The following is a 22,706-nucleotide window of genomic DNA, read 5'->3' as shown; positions in this document are numbered from 1 at the left end:
AGATACTTCTCAGAATAGGAAGTACAAACAGCCAATAAATACATGAAAAAATGTTCAACATCATTTGGCATTAGAGAAACGCAAATTAAAACAACACTGAAATTCAATCTTACTCCAGAAAGCAAGAAATTACTCAATTTACTCAATTACTTACTCAAGAAATTAAATAATAACAAATGCTGGAGAAGCTGTAGGGGGAAAGGAATCCTCTATATTGTTGGTGGGAATGTAAACTAGAACAACCACTATGGAAGTCAGTATGGGGAGTCCTCAAATAACTAAAATTTGAAATTCCATTTGACCCAGATATTCTCCTAGGTATTTTCCTGAAAGAGCCAAAGGTATCATATTACATGATACATGCATATCCAGTTTATAGCAGCACAATTCATGATACCTAAACCTTGGAAGCAGCCTATATGTTCATCAACAGATAAATGGATAAAGAAAACATGGTATTTATACATAATTTAGTGTTATTCTGCCATTAAGATGCATAAATGTGAATCATTTGTAGGAAAATGGGTGTACCTTGAGACAATAATGTTAAGTGAAATAAATCAGACACACAAGCTTAAATATTGCATAATTTCTCTTGTCTGAGAAGCTCAAAGCATAAATATTTTTAAAAATAAGATAGGTAATAGGAAACAGGGAGATGGATTTTTTGCAAATGGGGAGGGGATCCAGAGATTGAGGAAGAGAAAAGAGAGGGGAAGGGAAGGGGAATTTTAAAAATTAAGATATGTTCAGTACATGTATCTGTCCCCTAAGATGAATGTAAACATTATGTACTGCACACATGTATTAATAAAAAGTTTTTAAAAATTGTTTTTGTTTGTCTGAGAAAGGCTTTATTTCTTCACTTTCAAAGGATAATTTCACAGGGTACAGAATTCGAGGTTGTTATGCTATCCTACCCCCAATACTTTAAATAGATCCCTCTACTCTCTCTCTCTCTTTCTTTTGTTTGAGACAGGATCTCGCTATTTAATCCAGGCTGGCCTTGAACTCACTATGTAGCCCAGGCTGGCCTTCAATTCACAGTGATCCTCCTGCCTCAGCCTCCCAAGTGCTGGGATTACAGGGGTGTACTACCACACCTGGCTCTACTCTCTTCTTACTTTCATGGTTTCTGGGAGAAATCAGATGTCATTCTTATTATTGCTCCTCTGTAGTAGTGTTTTTCCCCTTCTCGCTTCTTTTAGATTTTATTTAATTATTAATTTTCTGTGGCTTGAAAATGGTTATGTGGAGTATAATTTTTTTGGCATTTATACTTCTTAGGGCTCTTGAAGCTTTGGGTATCTGTGCTTTGGTGTTCAGCATTAATTTGGAGAAAATTCTCAGCCATTTTTGTATCAAGATTTCTTCATTTCCTTTCCTCTCCTTCTGGCCTTCCCATCACACATGGACACTTTCTGTATCTGTGCCATCCTTTTTGGATAGGCTTGCTGTGTTTTATTCAGTCTTTGTGCTCTTTGCTTTCCAGTTTTTCAGAGCCCTATTGAAATATCCTGAACCTTAGAAGTTCTTTCCTCAGCTGTGTCCTGTCTACTAATAAGCCCATCAAAGGCATTAGTCATTTCTATCATAGAGACTTTGATCTCTAGCAATTTTTTTTATCCTTTCTTGGAATTTCCACCTCTCTGCTTATATTGCCCATATGTTCTTGAATACTATCCACTTACCCAGTACAACCCTTGATATATTAATCACAGTTGTTTTTCATTCATTCATATATATATATATATATATATATATATATATATATATATAGTGGGGTTTTTTGAGACAAAGTCTCACTGTGTAGTTCAGACTGGCCTTGAACCTTGAACTCACTATGTAGCCCAGGGTGGTCTGAAATTCATGGCCATCCTCTTGGCTCAGGCTCCTGAGTGCTGGAATTGTGAGCCACCACACTTGGCCTCCAGTATATATCTAAGTCTGGTCCTGATGCTTGCTCTGTCTCTCTCTCTTTTTTTTTGCCTTTAAGTATGCTTTATAATTTTTTTATTGATACCCAGGCAGGGTGTACTCAGCACTGGTTCCAGTAAGTTGTGATTTTCTGTATTGCATCAATCTCTCCAATTTGGGAGGCAGCTCTTTGCCCTATGATTTCATTTTTCTTGGGTAACTGAGAGAACTGACTTTTCAGTTTGTTCAATTTTCTATTGGTTGTTAGAATGGTGTGGTGACTTCAAAGTTCCTTAGACCAGGGGTCTCCAACCCTTGATCCTGTTAGGAATCAGGCCACACAACAGAAGATGACTAGAGGGCAAGGGAGCAAAGGTCAATTTTTATTCACAGCAGCTCCCCACTGCTCACATCACCACCTGAGCTCCACTTCCTGTCAGATCAGCAGCAGCATTAGATTCTCATAGGAGGGTGAGCACTTCTGTGAACCTCACATGTGAGAGATCTAGGTTGCACATGCCCAGTAATCTAATGCCTGGTAATCTGAGATGGAGCTGAGATAATGATGCTAACTCTGGGGAATGTAATTATTATGTATCGCAAACATATACTACTAAAAAGAAACTAACCCCCACCCCCAATCATGAAAAATTTGTCTTCCACAAAATTGGACCCTGGTGCCAGAAAAGCTGGGACAACAGGCTTAGAAGATAGACCAGACTCTGGAAATCTTTCATCTATTTTTCACCTTACTGATCCTGTTGATTTTCAAACCTGACTGCTCGTGACTGTACCAAAGTCTGAATGTTGTGAGTTGGAAGAAAATGCCATCCAAGGTCATCTTTATACAATGCCTTAATCTTCTGTGGTACTCTTCAAAATATTACATATTGGATAAACTCTATAGAAGCCTCAGTTATAAAGATTAGAAAAATGACATTTTTGCTGTTGTCTACCATCTTGGACAAGTTTCTTGAAACTGACCACCTGAGTTTTAGAGCAGAAGTAGGGGAATGGAAACCCTCACAAACTGCTCCAGGACTTCAAATGTATACTCTTATTTGGGGGACAACTCAATAATGTCTGTCAAAATTTTAAGTGCATGTACATTTTAGCCTAGTAAACCCCCTTCTATTAATTTTGCTAGAGAAACTTTGAGATAAATATAGGCAAAGATAGCTCCTTAAACTAGCACTCTCCAACCCTCCTTCTGTTAGACACGAGGCCGCACAATAGGAGATGAGCAGAGGGCCAAAATGTCCTGACATTTTGCAGTGTTGCTCATGGTTACCAGGAGCCATGAACAGTGAGATTTTTTTTATCAATATGGAATATTCTAAATAAATGATGGTGTATTAAACAATGCAATACTATGCAGCCATTATATAGCCTATCTTTATTAACATAAAAACACACCTTTAATGTATGGTTTAGTTTTAGAAAACAAAAATTAAAAAACAAACATATTTATTTATTTTTCTTGAAATATACTTGTGATTTTACATGTTCAAAGAAATAGAAAGCATACTGATGTGCTAACAGTGATTATCTTTAGGGAGTGGAATAATGTTATGATTTTAATTTCTTCTTTCTGCCTCTCTATGTGGTAAGACTTTCACAAAGACTATATTATTTTATATTTTATGTCAGCAATTAAGACTAGTATTCTTATAAATACTATTTGCTTTTATTATATTGACAAGCTACAAAACTTTAAATTTTTATTTTAATAACAAAGACAAACTGTAGCTCTAGAGAGAGATAACTTATTAAGTAGAGTTTTAAGTACAAACAAGTTATCTAAATCCCAATCTTCAATGACGCCTTTTCCTGTCTTTTTATTGTTCAAAGGAAAGCAAATCCCTCAGAGGCTATTATTCCTGTTGGTAGGACAATTCCATCTTGTCAGGAGCCAGGATCATAGAATTATTTGAGGATTAAAAATTGGACTTGATTTGATTACTTCCCGTTAAGTGACTTTATACAGTGACTATTTTCTTGTTTTTTTATTTTATTACAACTGACTGTTTAATGCCCAAGTTGAAGTTTACACATATTTCAATTAGTTACTGTTTTGATTACCAAGATACTTACAAAACAAGGAAACAAATTTTAAGAAAATATACGAAATTTGAAGTGGTTCAAAATTCCTTATCCACTTGCAGGATTCACTCTGAGGCACGGAGGCCAGTGGTAAGTGCAGTTCAAATCAGCTTTGCTCTATCCTGTTCCTGCCTGGGAAACCTGTATTCTCTGAGAGGAGATCAGACTGCATCAAGACACTCCTCTTGATCTCAATTTCAAAGCAGAGATACTGCTCAGGAAGCAACTGCAAAAATACACCTCCATGTCTACCTGAAAAGAAACTTAGTACTTCTTGAGTCATGTTATGTTTTTGTTCAAATGAAAAGTTGTGTGGTAGATAGCATCCATGTCTTGCATGTGATGGGAAGAGGAGACACAAGGATATGCCTGTGGATTGCAGGGGCATTTTATGAGCTGGGCTAACATGTGTCAGTTCCACACGGGCTATAGGGCAGTGCTCGTCATAGGCAGAGAGTACAGCACTACAATAAGTAGAAAACTCACTGCAGGAAAGGACATCTCGGCTGTCGTGAACCTGATATAACACAAGCTGACTTTTAGTAAGTACAGTAAGGACTGGGGAATATACGAACAATAAGATATTGTTACTGAAGCCAAGAATCTTGCAGTTCACCGAGAGAGACAGACAATCAGGCTCAGTATGGCAGAAGCAACGGCTGTGGGCACACAGGATCTTCGTCACCCAGAAGAAGGGTTTGGCTCTCCTTACAGAGCCTGCAGCTGCCTACATGCACTTTTACTATATATTTGTCTGCATTTCAGGCTGTGCATAAAATATAATTCCTAGGAACATACAATTAGGGCAGATGTTTTTTAAAAAGGGAAAAAACTATATTCATTTAATTCATAAGAAATTCATTACAGTTGAAACAGTACATTACTTGAAGTGTATGTGCAGGTATGTTTGTGTGTTGTGGTGACAGGAAATGTAAAATGAATTTCTGTCCAAAATTCTCTCTGTCTAATCTGAAGTTGTTCAACTTCTAAAGTCTGATAAATATAATGTACATAAATATTGAAAATTAAACTTATTTAAATTATTTTGTTAATCTATTGGTCTAATAGCTTTAGTGCAAGAGAGAAACAAATGGGGGAAGGAGAGTGAGGCTTGAGACAACACACAAATACACCAAGTCATAACACCAGAACTACCAGTCATATCTTGGCTATAACTTTTAAACTGTGTGCATCCAAAAACAGTATCAACAGATAAAACGGCAGCCCACAGAATGGGAGAAAACATGTGCAAGTTACATATGTGTAAAGGGCTAATATTCAGAATATACAGAGGCCTCTTAAAAACCAAAGAACAAAAGTACAAACAAGCCAAGTGAAAAAGAGGACTTGAGTAGACATTTCTCCAAAAAAGATATGAAAATGGCCAATAAGCACATGGAAAGATGCTCAGTAGCACTGATTTATGGAAATCTAAACAGAAACCACAATGAGATACTTCTTCACATAAGTAGGAATGGCTGTTACCAAAACAAAACAAATAGAAAAAGCAAATCCTAGTGAGTATGTAAAGAAATTGTGCCCTGCGGGTGGACAGCACAATGGTATAGCCCCTCTGGAAACACTACAGTAATTCCCCCCAAAATTAATCACAGAATTACCACATGATCCAGCAGTTCCACTCTGGGGTATATACAGACAAAGACCTGAGAGCAGGGTCCAATCTGAAGTTGTTCAATTTCTAAAACCTGATAAACATAATGTCTATAAATATTGAAATATAATCTAAATCATTCCAATGTCTTTTGGTCATTTTGTGAGTTCCTTATGTATCCTGGATATTAATCCCTTATCAGAGATATGGTTTTCAAGTGTTTTCTCTCAACTCATAGGCTACCTTTTCACTTTGCAGATCATTCCTTTTGATGTGTAAAAGATTTTTCATTGGAGATATTCCCCTTTATTTTCTTTTTCTTTTCTGGCTTGAGATTTTGGGGGTAATATCCAAAAACTTCTATAACAATTATAATAATTAGGACAAAAGAGAGACACTACCATCATAATCTCCACCAAACTAAAATAAAATAAAATAGATCTGAAAAAATGTTTAACCGGAGGAAACTTTTCTGAACCATAGGAAATGCCTCTAAATGCTAAATTAGTATTTTACTTCTTGTATGTGGTTATTTTCTCTCTAGAACACAGCAGAGGAAACAAACGTAACAGGAGAGGTCACTTTTAGTTTCAATTATAGTTTGCTTGTTGAATGAGTTTAACTGGATTATTTTTTCATCGAAAAACTTTTAATTTTTTCATAAAATGTTAAAAGGTTTTTGATGAAAAAATATTATGTGTTTCTACAAAAAGCAAAATCTATTTGTAATCTGAGAGATGTATTCCTAAAGAAATGAATAACTGCAGAGAGCTGGCAATAATTGTCATTAGAGGTAACATTCCCCTGCATGGACCAAGAGAAAACAAATTATGTTATGCAAATACTATCATCTCTTTAATCTTTTACACTTGATTCATGGGAAATGGCAGGGTAAGTTAGCTAGGAAGGTTACAGGAAACCCTGAACCAAATAATTTTCCATTTGATGGTTGGATGGGGACTCAGACACTAGCCTATTCTATTTCCAACCCAACCTCGTCTTTTCTCCTCTGAACCAGGGCATTTCTCACATTTGCCTGGCATTTCCAGATAAAAGAACATATTCCCTGGCAACAATGATACAAACTTCCCTTTGTGCTCATGGTGATTTTAACTCAAGGCAACTTGGCAGCAGAAGACCTTGCCTTGAGATGTGATTTAGGAGTTCTGACATGGAAGTAGTTTGATTTAGGTTTTACTATTAATTTGTCTTTAATTACCAGAGATTTCTAGCATAGAATACACTCCAGATAATAAAGAGGAGTCATAAAATCTTTTCTTTTCAGAAGCCCCTCTTTAATGACTTTAATGAAAAGCCCCACATTTTAGTATATTTGATGTATCATTTTAGGTTCACTTGAATTTGAATCTTATCTTTTCCACTTATTAGCTGTGTCATCTTGGGCAAAACATTTAACCTTCCAGCTTTCCTTTTTTTTTTTGGTACCGGGGATCAAACTTGGGTCCTTGCACTTGCGAGGCAGGCACCAGAACCGCTGAGCTAAATCCCTGGCCCCAAGCTTTCCTTTTTTTAAAAAAATAAAATGCACATTATACTAATCCACCCCACCCCCCAACCATGTACTGGGGATTGATCCCAGGGCCTGCACACTGAGCAACACCTCTGGCTCTTTTTAATTTTTTTGAGACAGAGTCTTGCTAAGTTGTCCAGGCTGTGCTCAGACTTGTCATTCTCCTGCCTCGGTCTCCCAGAGTGCTGGCATTATAGGTGATCTCTGAGTAGATGGACCAGTTGGTGCAGATAAGACCTGCTTCATGAAATTATGAGGACTAAATGAAACACAGCTTTTAAAATGCCTAGCACATGTCTGGCCCAAGAATAACTGCTCAGTAATGCAAATATAGCAATTTCTGCTTCACTTCCTAAATAGCTTTTAGATTTTTTTTTTGGTACCAGGGATCAAACTCAGGACCTTGTGCTTGCCAGGCAGGTGCAGTGCCACTGAGATAAATCCCTAGCCCCCTCAATAGCTTTTAAATAATCTACCCATGCATCCATTTATAAAGAGTCACTTATTTAAACTCTAAAGCAGATAGTAACCTCTCTGTGGTTATCACAGCCTTCTGCTCCTCAAAGAGCTCAGGCAAGATAAGCTTTTGGAAAGGTGAATATACTGCTAATGAGAAAAACCACTTCCTAATTCATCTACTGAGTTCAGAGCAGTGTGTGTGTGTGTGCGTGTGTGTGTGTGTGTGTGTAACCACTGAGCTGCACAAAAGACTCTGGCTTTTTTCCTGTAGTCACAGTCATCTCCTCCAGCACCCTTCCGACTACAGACATCATTGTGTGGGTCTCACACAAGGCCATGTCACCTCCGCCCTGCTGTTTATATGCTTGTATCTCCATAGTCTTTTTTTTGAGACGGGATCTCACTAAGTCTTTAAGTTGCCTAGGCTGTGCTTGTACTTGTGATCCTCCTGCCTCAGCCTCCCAGAGTGATAGGATTACAGGCAAGGCCAGCACCACCAGCTTCCTCTGGTCACTGAGCTCCTTCGGAGCAGGAATGGTATCTCACTCATTTTTGTGCTCCAGAGCATAATTTGGATTATCTATGGAGCACACGCTGAGGAAGTGTGTAAAATGAACAAATTAATTCCTTGGTGAGGCTGAGTGGGTATAAATATGGAAGTGTAGAGGGTGCCCTGATAATCCCATTTCTATTTAAGGTTATGTGGTGGACAGTCTTGTGAAAGTTCATGTTTATTGCTTGGGACCTTTGCCAAGCTGATTTCCTTGCCTTTCCTTCCCTTTGAAAGAGTGGAGAGTAAAGATAGAGAAAAGAAATGCTTAAGCATAATGCCACAGACCAATTTAAGTGAAGTCCAACAGGAAGATCTAAAAGGCCATGATGCTCCTGTAGATATGTTCCTACAGCTATATGAGGAAAGCCGACATCTTTGTCCATGACGAGAGGGAAGCAATATTAGGAAAGGGACAAATAGGCCAGAGGGGCTCTGTTTCTCTGGGAAGTGTTGATAAGGACATTCAAGCCATAGAGAGGTTGAATTTACTTTCATTCCGTGTCTTTATGTTATATGTAAACATGTTTGTATATCTATATTTATATCTCCACGTCTCTATTCATACTTATTATCTACCTACATATTTGGAGTTTTTTATAACGAGCAGAAATATATTTTTAAAACATCAGAGATGTTTATGGTACATCACTGAATGAAAAATAAGAGTTTTAAATAACATACAATGTGGTTCCAGTTTTACTGGTGAGAGTACTATGGGTGACTTTTTTCCTTCTTTGTGCTTCTTGAAGTTACATTTGTTTTACAATGGGCACATATTAACAATAAGAGGAAAAAACTATTCATCCTTTTTAAAAAATTATAACTTGTCATTGTATAACCTATTAGCCAGAAAACTCCCTAGTTTTCCCTGAGTAGAGGGATTGCTATGCAGGAATTTCCCGAGAGGTCAGCTCCTCTGATTTAATGAGTAGCAGAAGGTGCCTGTGAAACACATGTAACATAGCGAAGCCCTGGCCCTCCACACCTCTGCAGCCTTCTTCCCAACTCCAACCACAGGGTCCCTCTCTAAGCCTCCACTGACCTGGCACGATCTCTCCACCTAGACCTGAGCCCCAAAGTCACTGTCTCAGGGGAGCCTCCTTTAGGGTGATTTCCAGTCATAATGTCTCCCTGCACCATATACTTTTAGCATTGTGGAATTTTTATTTAATATTTGATGCCCTTCCCCCCACCAAGACTGTTAGCTCGGTAAGGAGTTGCTCATTATTGAATTCCCAGGGCTAGTGTCCCATAGGAACCTACAGGGAATTGGTGTTCCTGTGGAGGTGAATGCACCGGCATAATCAGATAAATAGAATTCAGAGAGGAGGGTGGGAGGGCACTTCATTGTCTACTTTGTTCGTTCACTGGTCAATGAATCAACAAGTGTTTGCTGAGGGTCTATTTGCCCTGGGTGAGTCACTTTTGGAGATGGAAGATTAACATAGGAAAGGGGCTGTACCCTCTGGGAATTTGTGTTATAACTTGAAAAGATAAGGAAACCTACACAAAACAGATATATAACTCTATTGATTACATTATGTTAGAATTACATCATGTTTTTTTAATTTAACATGATTAAAAACCTAAATTATCTACACAGATCATATCCATATAAAGAAATGTTACTCAGCCTGAACAGCTTTTAAATAAATCATAGTATTTCCCCCATTCTTATTCCTAGAAATTCTTCCCTTTTTCTTTTCTTTCTTTTTTGGTGAGTTTGTGGGTGTCCCTGTGTATATATAACTGACAAATATATATCTCTCTCTATATATGTTTTAATATAGCTATGCTTTGCAGAATGACTAAATTAAGTTAATCAACATATCAATTACTTCACATACTTAATATTTTTGTGGTAAGAATTAAAATTTATTCTCAGTAATGTTTAAATATACAATACATTGTTATTAAATATAGTCACCTATACTACAGATTTCTTGAATTTATTTTCTCATCTAAAATTTTGTATCCTTTGACAAACATCATCCCAAATCCAGCTCCATTATGACTGACCTTACAGGAAAAGCTTTCAGCATTTTACTGTTGAGTATAATTTAGCTGTGGGTTTTGATATGTGGTCTTTACCATGTTGAGGTACATACTTTCTATACCTAATGGGTTGACTGTTGTTATTATGAAAGGATGTTAAGTTTTTCCAAGTGCTTTTTTTTTTGCACCTATTGAGGTGATTATGTGGTGTGGTTTTTGTCCTTTGTTCTGTTAATCTATTGTATTGCATTTACTGCTTTGCATATGTTGAACCATCCTTGCATCCCGAGGATAAATACCATTGGTCATAGAATGATACTTTTAATTTCCTGTTAAATTTGGTTTGCTAGTATTTTTTTGAGGAGTTTTGCATCTATGTTTATTGGAGATACTGATGTGTAATTTTTTTCTTCCAGTGCCCCTGTCTGCCTTTGGTATCAGAGTAATGCTGACATCATGAAATGAGTTCATCCCTCTTCATTTTAGAAGATCTTGAAAAGAATTGATATTAGTTCTTTAATTGTTTTGTACAATTCAGCAGTGAAGTCATAAGGTCCTGGACTTATGGCCTATGTTGGGGTATAATTTTTCATAGTAATCTCTTATGATCCTTTATATCAGTTGCATTGGTTTTTTTTCACTTCAGATTTTATTTATTAAAATCTCCCTTTTTAGTATATGTGCTGCTGAAGCAAGCACTAGAATCTTTTTTATATTCAGTGTATCTAAAGATTTGTTTATTTGTTTTTCCATAAAAACAACTATCAGTTTAATTGATTTGTTCTACTGTCTTTCTGGCTTCAGTTTCATTTATTTCTGTTCTGATTTTTATTATTTCTTTCTTTTCACTAATTTTGGTTTTATATGTTATTTTTCTAATTGGGGATACTTTATTGGGGATTCTTTCTAAAAATGATGCAAAAATTTATTGCCATAAACTGTTATCTTAGAATTGCTTTTGCCATATTCCATAAGTTTAACATGTATATTTCCATTTTTTTATCTCAAGATATTTAAAATGTTCCCTTTTAATTTCTTCTTTGATACATGGTTGTTCAGACACATATTCTTTAATATCCACATATTTGTGAATTTTCCAAAATTCCTCATTGCTGATTTATAGTTTCATACCGTTGTTTTTGGAAAAGATTGTAAATGACTTCAGTCATTTTAAGCTTATTAAGACTTGTACTGTGGCCTAACATGATTTATTTTGGAAAATGCTTGAGAAAGTTTGAGCTGCTACTGGGTAGAATGTTCCTTGTACATGTATGAGGCTCATCTTGTCTAAAATGTAGTTCAAGTCTATTATTTCCATATTCATTTTCTGTCTAGATTATCTGTCCACTGTTAAAAAGGATGTACCAGAATCTTCTACTATTATTTGTTGGGTATATGTTTGCAATACAATACACCCTGGCAAAGTCGCAGTTCAAAGTTTATCACAGATTTTTCCTTACAACCTCACTAATAATTGTTTGCAGAAATCCCTGCAATTTCACAGAAACCACAAATATCCTCTGCAATTGCTTTTTTGGTGAAGGTTTGCAGGTAGCCAATCTGAGAGCACATTCAGTTCTCCTTGCTGCTGATTGGCTGCTGCCTTGTAACCCATCTCCGGAAGATGCACGAGCATTCTCACATCATGACAGGTTGCTGTACTCTGTAGCTATCTCGAGTATTATCAGCTTAGCTCGTCTTAAAGCCCTAAGATGCCACCAAAACATCCTGCACCTTCTAAGGCTTTATTAATGCAGTATTTTATTAAGATAAATTACATAACTGTGGGAGATATAGCATATTTAGAGTTTAAACTATAAAAATAGACATTTATAGGCATTTTTTTTTACCATATCTGAAATTCATGGTTTTTCACAATTCACAGGTGCTCTAGGAACATAACCCCTGTGAATTTCAGGGGTCCACTGTACATGATAATTGCATTCATCTTGGGGAGTCCTCAGCTATTATAAAATTATAGTCTCTCCCTTCAGATCTATTAATATTTTCTTTATATATTTAATTGTATTGATGTTGGTGGCATTGATGAAATGACAATTTCATCACTATACAGTAAAATCTTGGTTTGTGAGCCTAATTCATTCCAGAAACATGCTTGTAATCCAAAGCTCTTGCATATCAAAGCAAATTTGCCCAAAAGAAGTAATGGAAACTCATATGATTCATTTCACAACCCAAAAATATTCATATAAAAATGATCACAATGCAGACATTCCTTGTTTAATGACCAATTACACACCCACATCTAGGTCATTGAATGAATTGGTCCCTAAATGAGGAATTGTATATAGTATGTACGTTACAACATTCAAAACAAAAAAATGGTCAAAGGAAATTCCAACTTGATGATTTTGCTTTTATTTGCATAACTCTTACACGCAGTACTATAATGTCTAACAGAACATAAGCTACAGTACCATACTGCACAGTACAATCAGCAAAAATTACAGTACTGTACTGTAGAAAAAGCTGCCATAAAACTACACTGCTGCTCACATTCCTGCATCCTTATAAGTCCAAATTCAGGTCATAAGCCTGAATGGTGGGGTGAAAGTGCAAATAGTATGCTTTGGTGCTGTGACCTGCACAGTGTAGGGTCCAAAGCCGGGGAGAGTGCTGGGAGAAATGAGAAACACCAAGATTATGCTTGACAGCTGGAACCAGGTGGAACCATAGTCTGTCGAGAGCTAATGGCCTCCTGGAGTCCAGCATGCTTTTTATTTATAGTGTGGGACAAACGGGAAGAGAAGGTGGGGTAACTAGTGCTATGTGGCCCATGTGGCCCAAGTGGCCTACGCTGAATGCAGCATGATTGTCTCGTGATTGGGGCATGCGTAGAAAGGGAACAAAGAAGAAGGATATGAAATGTAACTATCTCCTGGGGTTGTGCCATCCAGGGTCTACAATCTTAGTCAAAAAGTGTCTGTTTGATTTATCTAGTCTATGGAGGAGAAAGGAACAGGGAGGAGGCGAAGGGCCATCTTCAGGCTCAGCCCGGGGCACTTTGGTAGTAAATCCAAACAGTTACACAAGGAATATCTGTACTGTAATATAATATAAAATAAAGAAGAAAATATAAAGAAAAATAAATTAATTAACTTGTACTTACTTTTGAAAACCATGGTTGTGTGAGGGGGACAAGAGAGAGAAGGTTATTGTGTAGGATGGCTTTGACTATCACTAATGGAATCACTGCTGTTGGCTCAATGGAATCTTTTTTTCTTTCATGCATCTTTAACAAGAAAGCTACCCAATGACACTTGCTTTTGCCTTCTTTTGAGGATTTTGCAGAAATGGGACACTGCATTGTCATTTAATAGATTCATTATTTGCACTGCTACAGCCTTATTCAGGTGCTACTTTTCTACAAAAATGTACACCATTTCCCACATTTTATACGTCACCCTAATCTCATTTGCAGGAAGGGATTCCTCCACCTTCTTCCTCCTGCTCTGCTGACAAGACCTCCTCTATAACTTCTTGCTATTGGGAGACGATCACCCATAATCCCTCAGGGGGGAACCATTGACTCAGTTGTGATCATGTGACTTTCAGCATTATATGCTACTTGTATTGCTAGACATTGCTTATCAAGTTAAAATTTATTAGAAATTTATTCATCTAGCAGAACACTTGGAGAACAAATTACTTGCAATCCAAGGTTTTACAGTAAAATGATCATCTTTATCTCTTTTTTTCTTTTACGGTTTTTGACTTAAAGTCTACTTTGTATGCTATAACTATAGCTACCTCTGTTCTACTTTTGTTTCCATTTGCATGGAATGTCTTTTCTGCATCCTTTCACTTTCAGTCTTATACATCATTAAAGGTGAAGTAATTTCTTATGGGCAGCATATAGTTGGGTCTTTTCTTTTATCTATTCAACTACTCAATGCCTTTTGGTTGGTGGCCACAGTGGCTGATACTGATTGATACCTCTTTCCTTCTTCTTGTTCTTAGCTGTCCCCAGGCATCTCTGATATGTTGATCTCACTAATGACCCTTTCTGTGCAGATGTTCTCTGTTTTTTGCTCCATTATTGTGTTGAGTATTTTAAAATATGTGCCTTTGAGCTCTCCTGGGGTTATTGTAGTTTGTGGATAACTGTCTATTTTTGTTTTTCTGTGGGGGGATTGAACCCTAGTATCATGTACTATGCCATCTTGCTGACATCCACTCTCTAAGAATCTTTGCTTTCCTCATATTCATTAAAACTTTATATTTTTGAATTTAAAAGCACATTATTGCCAAGAATCTATCATTCTACCTAGCATCTTTCTATTTCCTTAACTGAGAATTTAAAAAATAATAAGACAATGCCCAAACAGGGGTTAGAAAGTAAAATTAGAACAGAGGGAAATGGAGGCAAGTTTTATAAAAATGCTAGCTAATATTGTGATTACAGTGTGCTAGTACTTTAAATTCATTTAATTGTCTTGACCCTTCTCTGTGTTTGGTGACTACCATCCCTATGTACTCTCACGGCTGAGGAGACTGAGCCACAGAGAGTTAATAGCTTCACCACTCACAAGCTGGTGGGTGGTGGAGCCAGGCAGTCTGGCTTTGGGCTCTGGACTCTGGACCCCACATCATGCTGCCTCACAGACTGCCCATCCCTTCCTCTCTTCAGCTTCCCTTATTTCTCCACAGCCATTCCTCAGGACCACTTCCTGCACCAACCTTTCTACTTCTACTGTGTAATTAATTCCTTTTTCTTGGTGCCAAAACCTAAAGTTCAAATGCTGCTACATGCTTCTTAATTAATCTTTACCCTCAGAATCCCTTCCAGATCCATTTTATCCCATTTAAAAATCTATCCACGGCAGGTGTGATGGTGCACACCTGTAATCCTAACATTCCAGAGGCTGAGGCAGGATTGCTGTGAGTTCAAGACCAGTCTGGACTACATAGTGAAAGCTTGTCTCAAAAAACAAAAAAAAAAACAAAAAAAATCTATCCATGAAATGCCTATTTACAAGCTGTAACCATCATGGAATGAAGGAAGAACAGCACCCATTACTGCACAACTCCAAATCCCAGAGGATAAATTGGAGCTCCAGTTTTCTGACTTGATATTAAATACTTGATATTGGATTGTGCTGTCTGAGAAAAGTAACAATGATAACCAAGCACCACCTGTGCCTGATATTATTTTGAGCACTCTCCATGTATTAACTCATTTAATCCTACAGCTGCCTTGTGATGTAAACTCTGTTATTATCATTTTGATTCACAGTCGAGAGGTACAGAGTTTAAGTAATTACCTAGTCTACACCCAGTGGTGTCACCAGGTTTAATGACATAGCCCACTGTGCCAACAGCTTTTTAGTCCCATGAACTCTGCGAGAAGAGAAAAACTAACAGTTCCATTTTTAGATTTTCCCCCTGAGAGTTTCCAGAGTTCCTTTCAAACGGTCTGTATCTCTTTTATATGTCACTCCAAAGATGGTTTTCAACCATCTTCCTGAAGTGCCAAAAATCCTTGAGTGGATTTTCCCCTTTTCTATCCAATTATTTTTGGCTTCTATTTTTTGCTCTATTCCCTCAGAAGGCTGCTGGAATTATGAACATTCATGGGCATTTCACAATAACTGGAATTTACACTCGGACTTTATGATTAACACAAAGCAAGGCTCCCAAATATGTGAGCTTAAATTGGGACTCCTGTCTTAATCAAAGGAAACCTGACCCCTGTGGGTGTGGGTCCTGCCCTGCCTGGCTCAGCCTGGGATGTCCAGAGCTGATTCACACTTGTCCCTGTCTCCAGACAATCTCCCGTGGAAAGGGGTGACCCTTCACCTTGGCAACTGCTCTTTCTAAGTTGCCAACATTGGCAACTGTATTATCAACACCATAACTTCATGGGAAAGGCCGTGAATTTCTGGAAAGCGAATAGGAAGTAGATTTTGTAAGCAGCCTGACACTGAGGGGAGCCAGTGAGACTATAAGAAGCCTGGGTTGGACAGAAGGCAGAAAGCCAGCCGAGGCACAGAGGAGATGGTAAGTTCATTTTTCTTTTTCTGTGAGAAGTGGATGAGTTGAAGTGGTTTGGGGCTCGATCAGGCAGATAAAGGCTCAGAAAGTAAGGAACAGCAATAATTAATAATTATGGAGTTTTATACCAAATTGTTTGTTGGAATTTGGAAGTATTTTTTTTTCAGTTGGGTTCTCATGATCCTCCTGCCTCAGTTTCCTCAGTAGTTGGGATCATACTGCATTTCTAAACTTGCTATCTACATTGATCCTCCAAAAATCCTTATGAGTCAAGGCTATTTCCATTTGACAAATAAAACCAGTGTTACTGGCAGGGGTTAGGTGTTCTTCTGAAGGCTGCATTGTTAGATCTGATGGTCTCAGGGTCTTGAGCTGCTGTCTGTGACTGCTGTTTTTTGCACTAGAACTCATAGCGACCATCCTAGAGGAGGAGATCTTGGTAAACCTGCCATTCCCTTTCCCAGGAATGCTCTCGTCTCTGAGATAAATGGAAAGCTGGCCAAGTGCACTAGGACAATAGAGTGGATTCTAATTTTCAGCCCTCCTATGTCTCCAAGCCCCAGGAGTTTTCTGGGACTGACCTAAACCATACACATGGTTTCTATTTCTTCCTTGTCTATTCAGTTAGTGACTCACATTCTTCTGTAAGTTAGATATAGTAATAGCTCTACTTTAGAGCTTCTTTGTGAGAATTAAATGAGATTGTACTAAAAAGCATATAGATCTGATCCTGGCATAAGTGATTAATAAATGTTAGCTAGTTTGTTAAGTAAAAGAGAAATTCCTGGAGTATGGTGAGGTTTGAGATCCACAGGAGATCCAAAGATAACTAGGCATTTGTAAATCAGTAAAAATTGCTCCAGATGAGATACATGTTGTTAGGCTACCTCCAATTTTACCCCCAATTTATGGGAGGATCGTACATAGTTCCAGTGTTACGGTTTATACCTAGATGTCCCCCAAGAGCCTCATACATTCATAGGTGGAGCTTTTGAAAGCTGTTCTGTTGCAAGGCGGGGCCTAATCAGAAGAGCAAGTGACTGTGGGCATGGCCTGGAAGGGTCTGACTCCTTTCCTGGCTCCTGCTTGATCTCTCTCTGCTTCCTGCCTTCCACGCCATCAGCAATTCTCCTCTGCCATGCCACCTGCCTTGGAGCCAGCCAACTATAGGCTGAAACCTCTGCAAACTGTGAGCCTCTCCTTTATTTGCAAGTGTTGAGTATTTTGTCCCAGCAGCAAGAAAAGTAACCAAGACACCCAGAGCCCAAACTCCTGCTGTCTGTGGGTGGGGAAGTACCAGACAGATCTCTATGCTGGACACCTTTCTTTGGAACTCCAGAAGAAAGGGGGGCTGATAGCCAAGTCACCTTTTCTTTCTGCCCTACTGTGGCAGCCTTTCAAATACTTGCAGTCAGAGTTTTCTGTGTTGGGGAAAACAGGGATAAGAGGATGATGAAGATAAGAGGAAGGAGTTTGACTCTGTCCTAAACTTGAGTCACAGTAACCTAAGAATATAGGTCACTTTGCCTTATCTTTTTGCATGTCATCCTCAATTGGCCAACTGAAATGAATGAGTAGTTAATTCCTCTCTTCCATTCTCTTTGGTATCTTCCTCTATTTCAAAGATACAAATGTATTGGATCATAGAGCTCTACATTCCCCAACAACTCTCATACATTTTCCCCTCTTCATTCCCATCGATCCCAGCCCATGCCAGGCCTTCTTTAACTTCCACTGGGACCAGTGCAATATCCACTCCACTGTTCTTTTTTGGGGGGTACCGAGGATTGAACTTGGAACCTTGCACTTTCGAGGCAGGTGGCAGAACCACTGAGCTAAATCCCCGGCCCAATAGCCCCTTTTTTATGAAGCTCAAATTTCCTATTTCTAATTCATTTTTTTAAAACCCACTGTTAGATGCAGCTGGTCATGATACTTCTCTGTTCAGAGCCCTGCACTTGGATTCCTCTTTATGACTGGTATTTGGGATGCAAGTGATTTGGCCCCCTGCAAATACCTTTCCAGTTAACCTCTAGGATGCGCCAATTTTCAGTAGAATTAAGATTGCATCACTATCTCTCTTAAAGTCCTTCCCTGGCTTCTTACTGCACTTAGAATAAAATCTCAATGCCTATTTTGGCTCCCAATGCCTAGAATACTCTGTCACCTAGCTTCCTGTCATCTTCTTTCCTTGTCATTGCATTCCAGCCCCACTAATGTCTTCACTGAACATTTCATGCTTTGCTTCCACATTAAAGCCTTTGAATCGGCTTTTTCATTTGCCTTTAATGCTGCTCCTCTTGTTTCTCACTGGGTAGTTTTTTCTGGCCATTCTGCTGCTGGCTTAAACATCATCTCCTTAGGTAATGTGTCTTGGCCTCTCTGTCTGACATAAGTCACATAATCAAATAAACCCATGTAATTCTCTAGGTAGCACTTATTCCTGTCTCGTGTTTTTCATGTTTACTTGTGTAGTATTGTTGTATATTTGTTGGCATTTATTTCATTGTCTTTCTCTCAATAGAATGTACCTTCTTTGAGGACAGGAATTGTTTATGTTTTCATCATTTAATTCCGGTCCCCAGAAAAGCACCTGATGCATTACAGACACTTTACCAACATTTATTGAAATAAATAATGGAAAAAACACTATGTACTATATGTAATGGGATACATATAGAAAGTAAAATGTTTACCAATATGAAAGAAAATAGTATCCAGCATCTCACAGTTACTTTTTTTTTTCTTTTGGCTTTTGTGGCAAGAATAGCTAAAATCCAAAGTGGACATGGTGGTACATGCCTGTAATCCCAGCAACCATGGCTAAAGTGGGAGGATCACAAATTCAAGGCCAGGTTGAGCAATTTATAAAGATCCAGTCTCAAAAAAAAATTTTTTTTAAGGGATGGGGATGAAGCTAAGGGCACTAAGAGCACTTACCTTGCATGTGCAAAGCCCTGAGTTCATTCTCCATAACCACACCCATGCACACACACAAAGAATAGTTAAATCTACTCATTTAGCATGAGTCCTACGTACAGTTCAACTTTATTACCTATAGTTCTCCTGTTGTACATCTGTTCTGCAGACTTGTTCTTCCTACATATCTGCTACTTTGTATCGTGTGTAGAGGAAATGGCAAGAATGATTTTTAGAACTTTTTATGGTCTTCTAATCACAATACACTTTCATTCTGATGTCATGTCTACTACAACCTTAGGTACTAGGAATTATCACTTATTTTTCCAATATTTCCTGTTTAGCATGTTTCTATCTTCTTTGCTATTATTCTATTATTCATTCATTCATGCATGCACTCATCATTCACCCATTCATCCATCCATTCATCCATAAAACACTTATTAAGTATGAAGTATCTGATCTACCAGGGTGGCAATTCAGGCCTGCCTCATGGCTCTTGCCTTGAGAGTCTCTGACAGCTGATGTTTGCTCTGCATTTGGGTTATGGACCCCACACTCAGGAGAGACATTAGAGATGCTGACTGAGGGCCTCTGACAAAGAGAGGACCATAAGGAGGCTGAGGGAAAAGAAAAAAATGAGAATCGAATAGGGTCATGAAGGCTGGAACACAGGGAAAGCCTTACCTCTGCCAGAGAAGGCAGAAACTTGAGGTAGATTCAGAGGAAGACTCAAAACAATTGCTAGGAGACTAGAGAAGAACCAACAGAGCCTTGGGCAGCTTTCGTCAAGGAAGTAGTCAATAGCAGGTATCCCTACAGAAAGGTTAAGGAAGAGAAGGGGGCAGGTCTTCACTTGGTTTGGTCATTAGGATGTTCGTGTTCAAGGAGCAGTTCGGAAGGACAATAAGGCAATGGGCAGGAGGGAAAAGGGAGGTGAGGAAGTGAAGAATGGTTCCTTGCAGGGAAAGGAGAGAGATCAGGTAGCACCTGGACAGATGGACAAAGGGTCACGCAGTACACTGTTTGACCCTGAGAGTGCCAGCCTGTGGTCTACAGCATGGACAGAGCAGGACTCCCTTTCTGTGCCGCTCAGGAAGCCAGGGGACTCTTGCTGGACTCCGCACCTCTTCCTCTGAAAGGGGAGGCTGAAGGAAAACACTCACTCCTGCTTTTGCTCTGCCCTCTCCTCACCCTGCAGTCACTTTGAGCTTTTCAAAGAGTAACAGCAAATGTACGCATGGCTTTAATGGAAGTTTGCACAGGCACAGGATGTTATTCTAGTGACCCTGTCTCAGACGCCTTTCCAGCAACTTCTGGTTTGAGCCAGGCTGCCAGACAGCAGGAAGATTAAGGGAGCGCCAGGCTGCTTCTCCCAGAGAGGCATTTCCTCTTGCTGTAGCACATCACTTGCTAACAGAGTCCCAACGCCTCAGCCTCCTACGCCCACTACCCCAAAGGCTGTACTAAAGGGTAGGGGCAGATCTGATAAGGCCGGCCACCCCAGGGAGTTTCGGTGGAAAATTACTTTGTTAACGTGAGGTACAGACAGGCAAGGCAGCAGGGCCAAGCCCTTTAGACTCACTGAGTCTCGCTGCCAGGGAGCGGTGGCTGCCCCATCTTGAGCATGGCAGTACAAAAGGCTTACTGCAGAGGGCAGGAGAAATGTTAAGTAATCCTGACCTGACCGTCTCTACAGCTCTGAAATAATCTGTGAGAGGTGAGTCTTGGTATCTGGTGAATTAAAAAAATAGAGAAGTATGATCACACTCTGACATACACTTTGACATACACATTCCTTTCTTATACTCTCTCCATTGAACATATCTCTCTCTCTCTCTCTCTCTCTCTCTCTCTCTCTGTTTTGTTTGATGTGGTGGAGAATCTTTTGAGGAAATTTTATTTAAACCAAATCTTATTTAAAAGCTTACATAAGCCAGGGATTTAGCTCAGTGGTGCTGTGCCTGCCTTGCAACCACAAGGTCCTGAGTTCAATCCCCTGTACTGGAAAAAAATAACATAAAATAAATACAAATGTTAAAAAATATAAATAAAAGTTTACATAAACAAGCAAGAAAAGTAAAATGGGAAACAGCAGCTCAACCTGGAATTTTTTGCTTAAGGCAAATCTTACTTAAAATCTTACTTAAAAACAAGCCCAGTGTGGTGAAGCATGCCTGCAATCCCAGCACTCAGGAAGCTGAGACAGAAGGATTGGGGTTAGTTTGAGGTCAGCCTGGGCTACATAGTGAGTTCAAGACCAGCCTGAACTACACAGCAAGACCCTGTCTCAAAAACCCAACAAAGAAACAAATAGAAGTTTAAACAAATAAGTTAAAACAGGAAGCAGTGAGTAGATTTGGGTATGGCAATAGGAAGTCAGGAGCTGCACCTCCTCACACACTCCCCCATTTTTAGGCAGATCTCTTTAAGGAAAATAAATGTGTGAAAGTTGAGCTCTAAATATAGATTTAGTTAACACTCTCCTTGCTTGTGTACCCCTGGGGAAGTCAAGATCATCCTGGTTTGAAGATTCTGCTGTGTACTTGTGATGGTTCTTTTGGTTTTTTTGTTTTTTTGGTACTGGGGATTGAACTCTAGAACTTGTGCTTGCGAGGCACGCGGCAGAACCACTGAGCTAAATCCCCGGCCTTGTGATGGTTCTTTTTGGGTATTGAATAGAACGTTGTAGTAGTAATTGCTGGTGCTACAACACAACCAGAGAAAACTGAATGGGTTCAAATAACCCTCTCAGGGAATTTCGAGCAAATAAATATCAACCACCATAAATCATAACATTATATCTTCTCAGTGTTGGGTCACAGGTCCTGCAGATGTCAGCTGATTAGTGTTCTAGCTCATAAGCACACAAAACATGCCTACTTATCAAAGTCAATATTCACAAACTCCTACGTGGAAACTGTGACTTCCTATTGCTCTTGGGTATGACACACCAGTTCTGAAAGGAAGATTATTAGGTAATAATGATAGCTATATTCATGTGCTTAGTGTATATTAAGAATGTATCTTAAAAGAAAAAATAATAGTAGCACGAAGTAGTTACTCAGTAAATTCTTGTTTTGAAGGAGAAATGAGCTCTGTCCTCAGGCTTGTGACTGTGGCCATCTGTGAAAGGATTTAGGAGCAGAACAGTGAGAAACCAAGAAGAAGCAGAAGGCTTGTGCCATCCTTCCAGTGGAAACAGATCAAATTATCTCAACTAATGATTCCTAAGTGAATGTTTTTGGCCATGTTGGTTGTATACAGATACTGTACTAAAAGGAAGTTGTTTTTTTTTTCTTGTTTCAGGCCAACTGCCTAAAAGCCACTTGGAATCTGAGATTCCGGGGAGTGGTCGTCGGAGCTGCCCAACTTCTCTGGTTTGGTGCCTTCGTCTCCGGTAAGCTTTAGGCTAACTCTTCACCAGGCCCTGAATCATTAGGGTAGAGCCCAGAGCAAATGGAAAAAGTTGAGGATTACAGCCAATTGTGAGGCAGGCGAAAACTGTCCAAGCCCAGATTCCTGGAACAAAAACACACTCGATACCATCATGGTACTAGAAAAGGCTTCAGAACTGAACTGAAATATCCAGGAACACAGTA

At 38.9% G+C, this 22,706-nt stretch overlaps 1 protein-coding gene across 1 annotated transcript in view; it reads left to right on the top strand.

Annotated features, from left to right (window-relative positions):
• The first annotated feature begins 16,122 nt into the window (after positions 1 to 16,122).
• The window catches only part of Selp (selectin P), a 34,099-nt gene continuing 27,515 nt past the window's right edge, over positions 16,123 to 22,706 (top strand). Inside the window, exons 1-2 of the mRNA XM_087206902.1 lie at positions 16,123 to 16,191; positions 22,414 to 22,504. Coding sequence (XP_087063028.1) covers positions 16,189 to 16,191; positions 22,414 to 22,504 — 94 coding nt within the window. The 5' untranslated portion in view covers positions 16,123 to 16,188. The remainder of the gene's footprint in view (positions 16,192 to 22,413; positions 22,505 to 22,706) is intronic.

This window comes from Heterocephalus glaber, unplaced genomic scaffold (genome assembly GCF_053883595.1).
Source record: "Heterocephalus glaber isolate CG9 unplaced genomic scaffold, H.glaber_assembly_v1.0 deba00000738, whole genome shotgun sequence".
Taxonomy (NCBI): domain Eukaryota; kingdom Metazoa; phylum Chordata; class Mammalia; order Rodentia; family Bathyergidae; genus Heterocephalus; species Heterocephalus glaber.
Note: the sequence above shows the minus strand (reverse complement) of the source record. Positions and strands in the feature narration are given on the sequence as shown.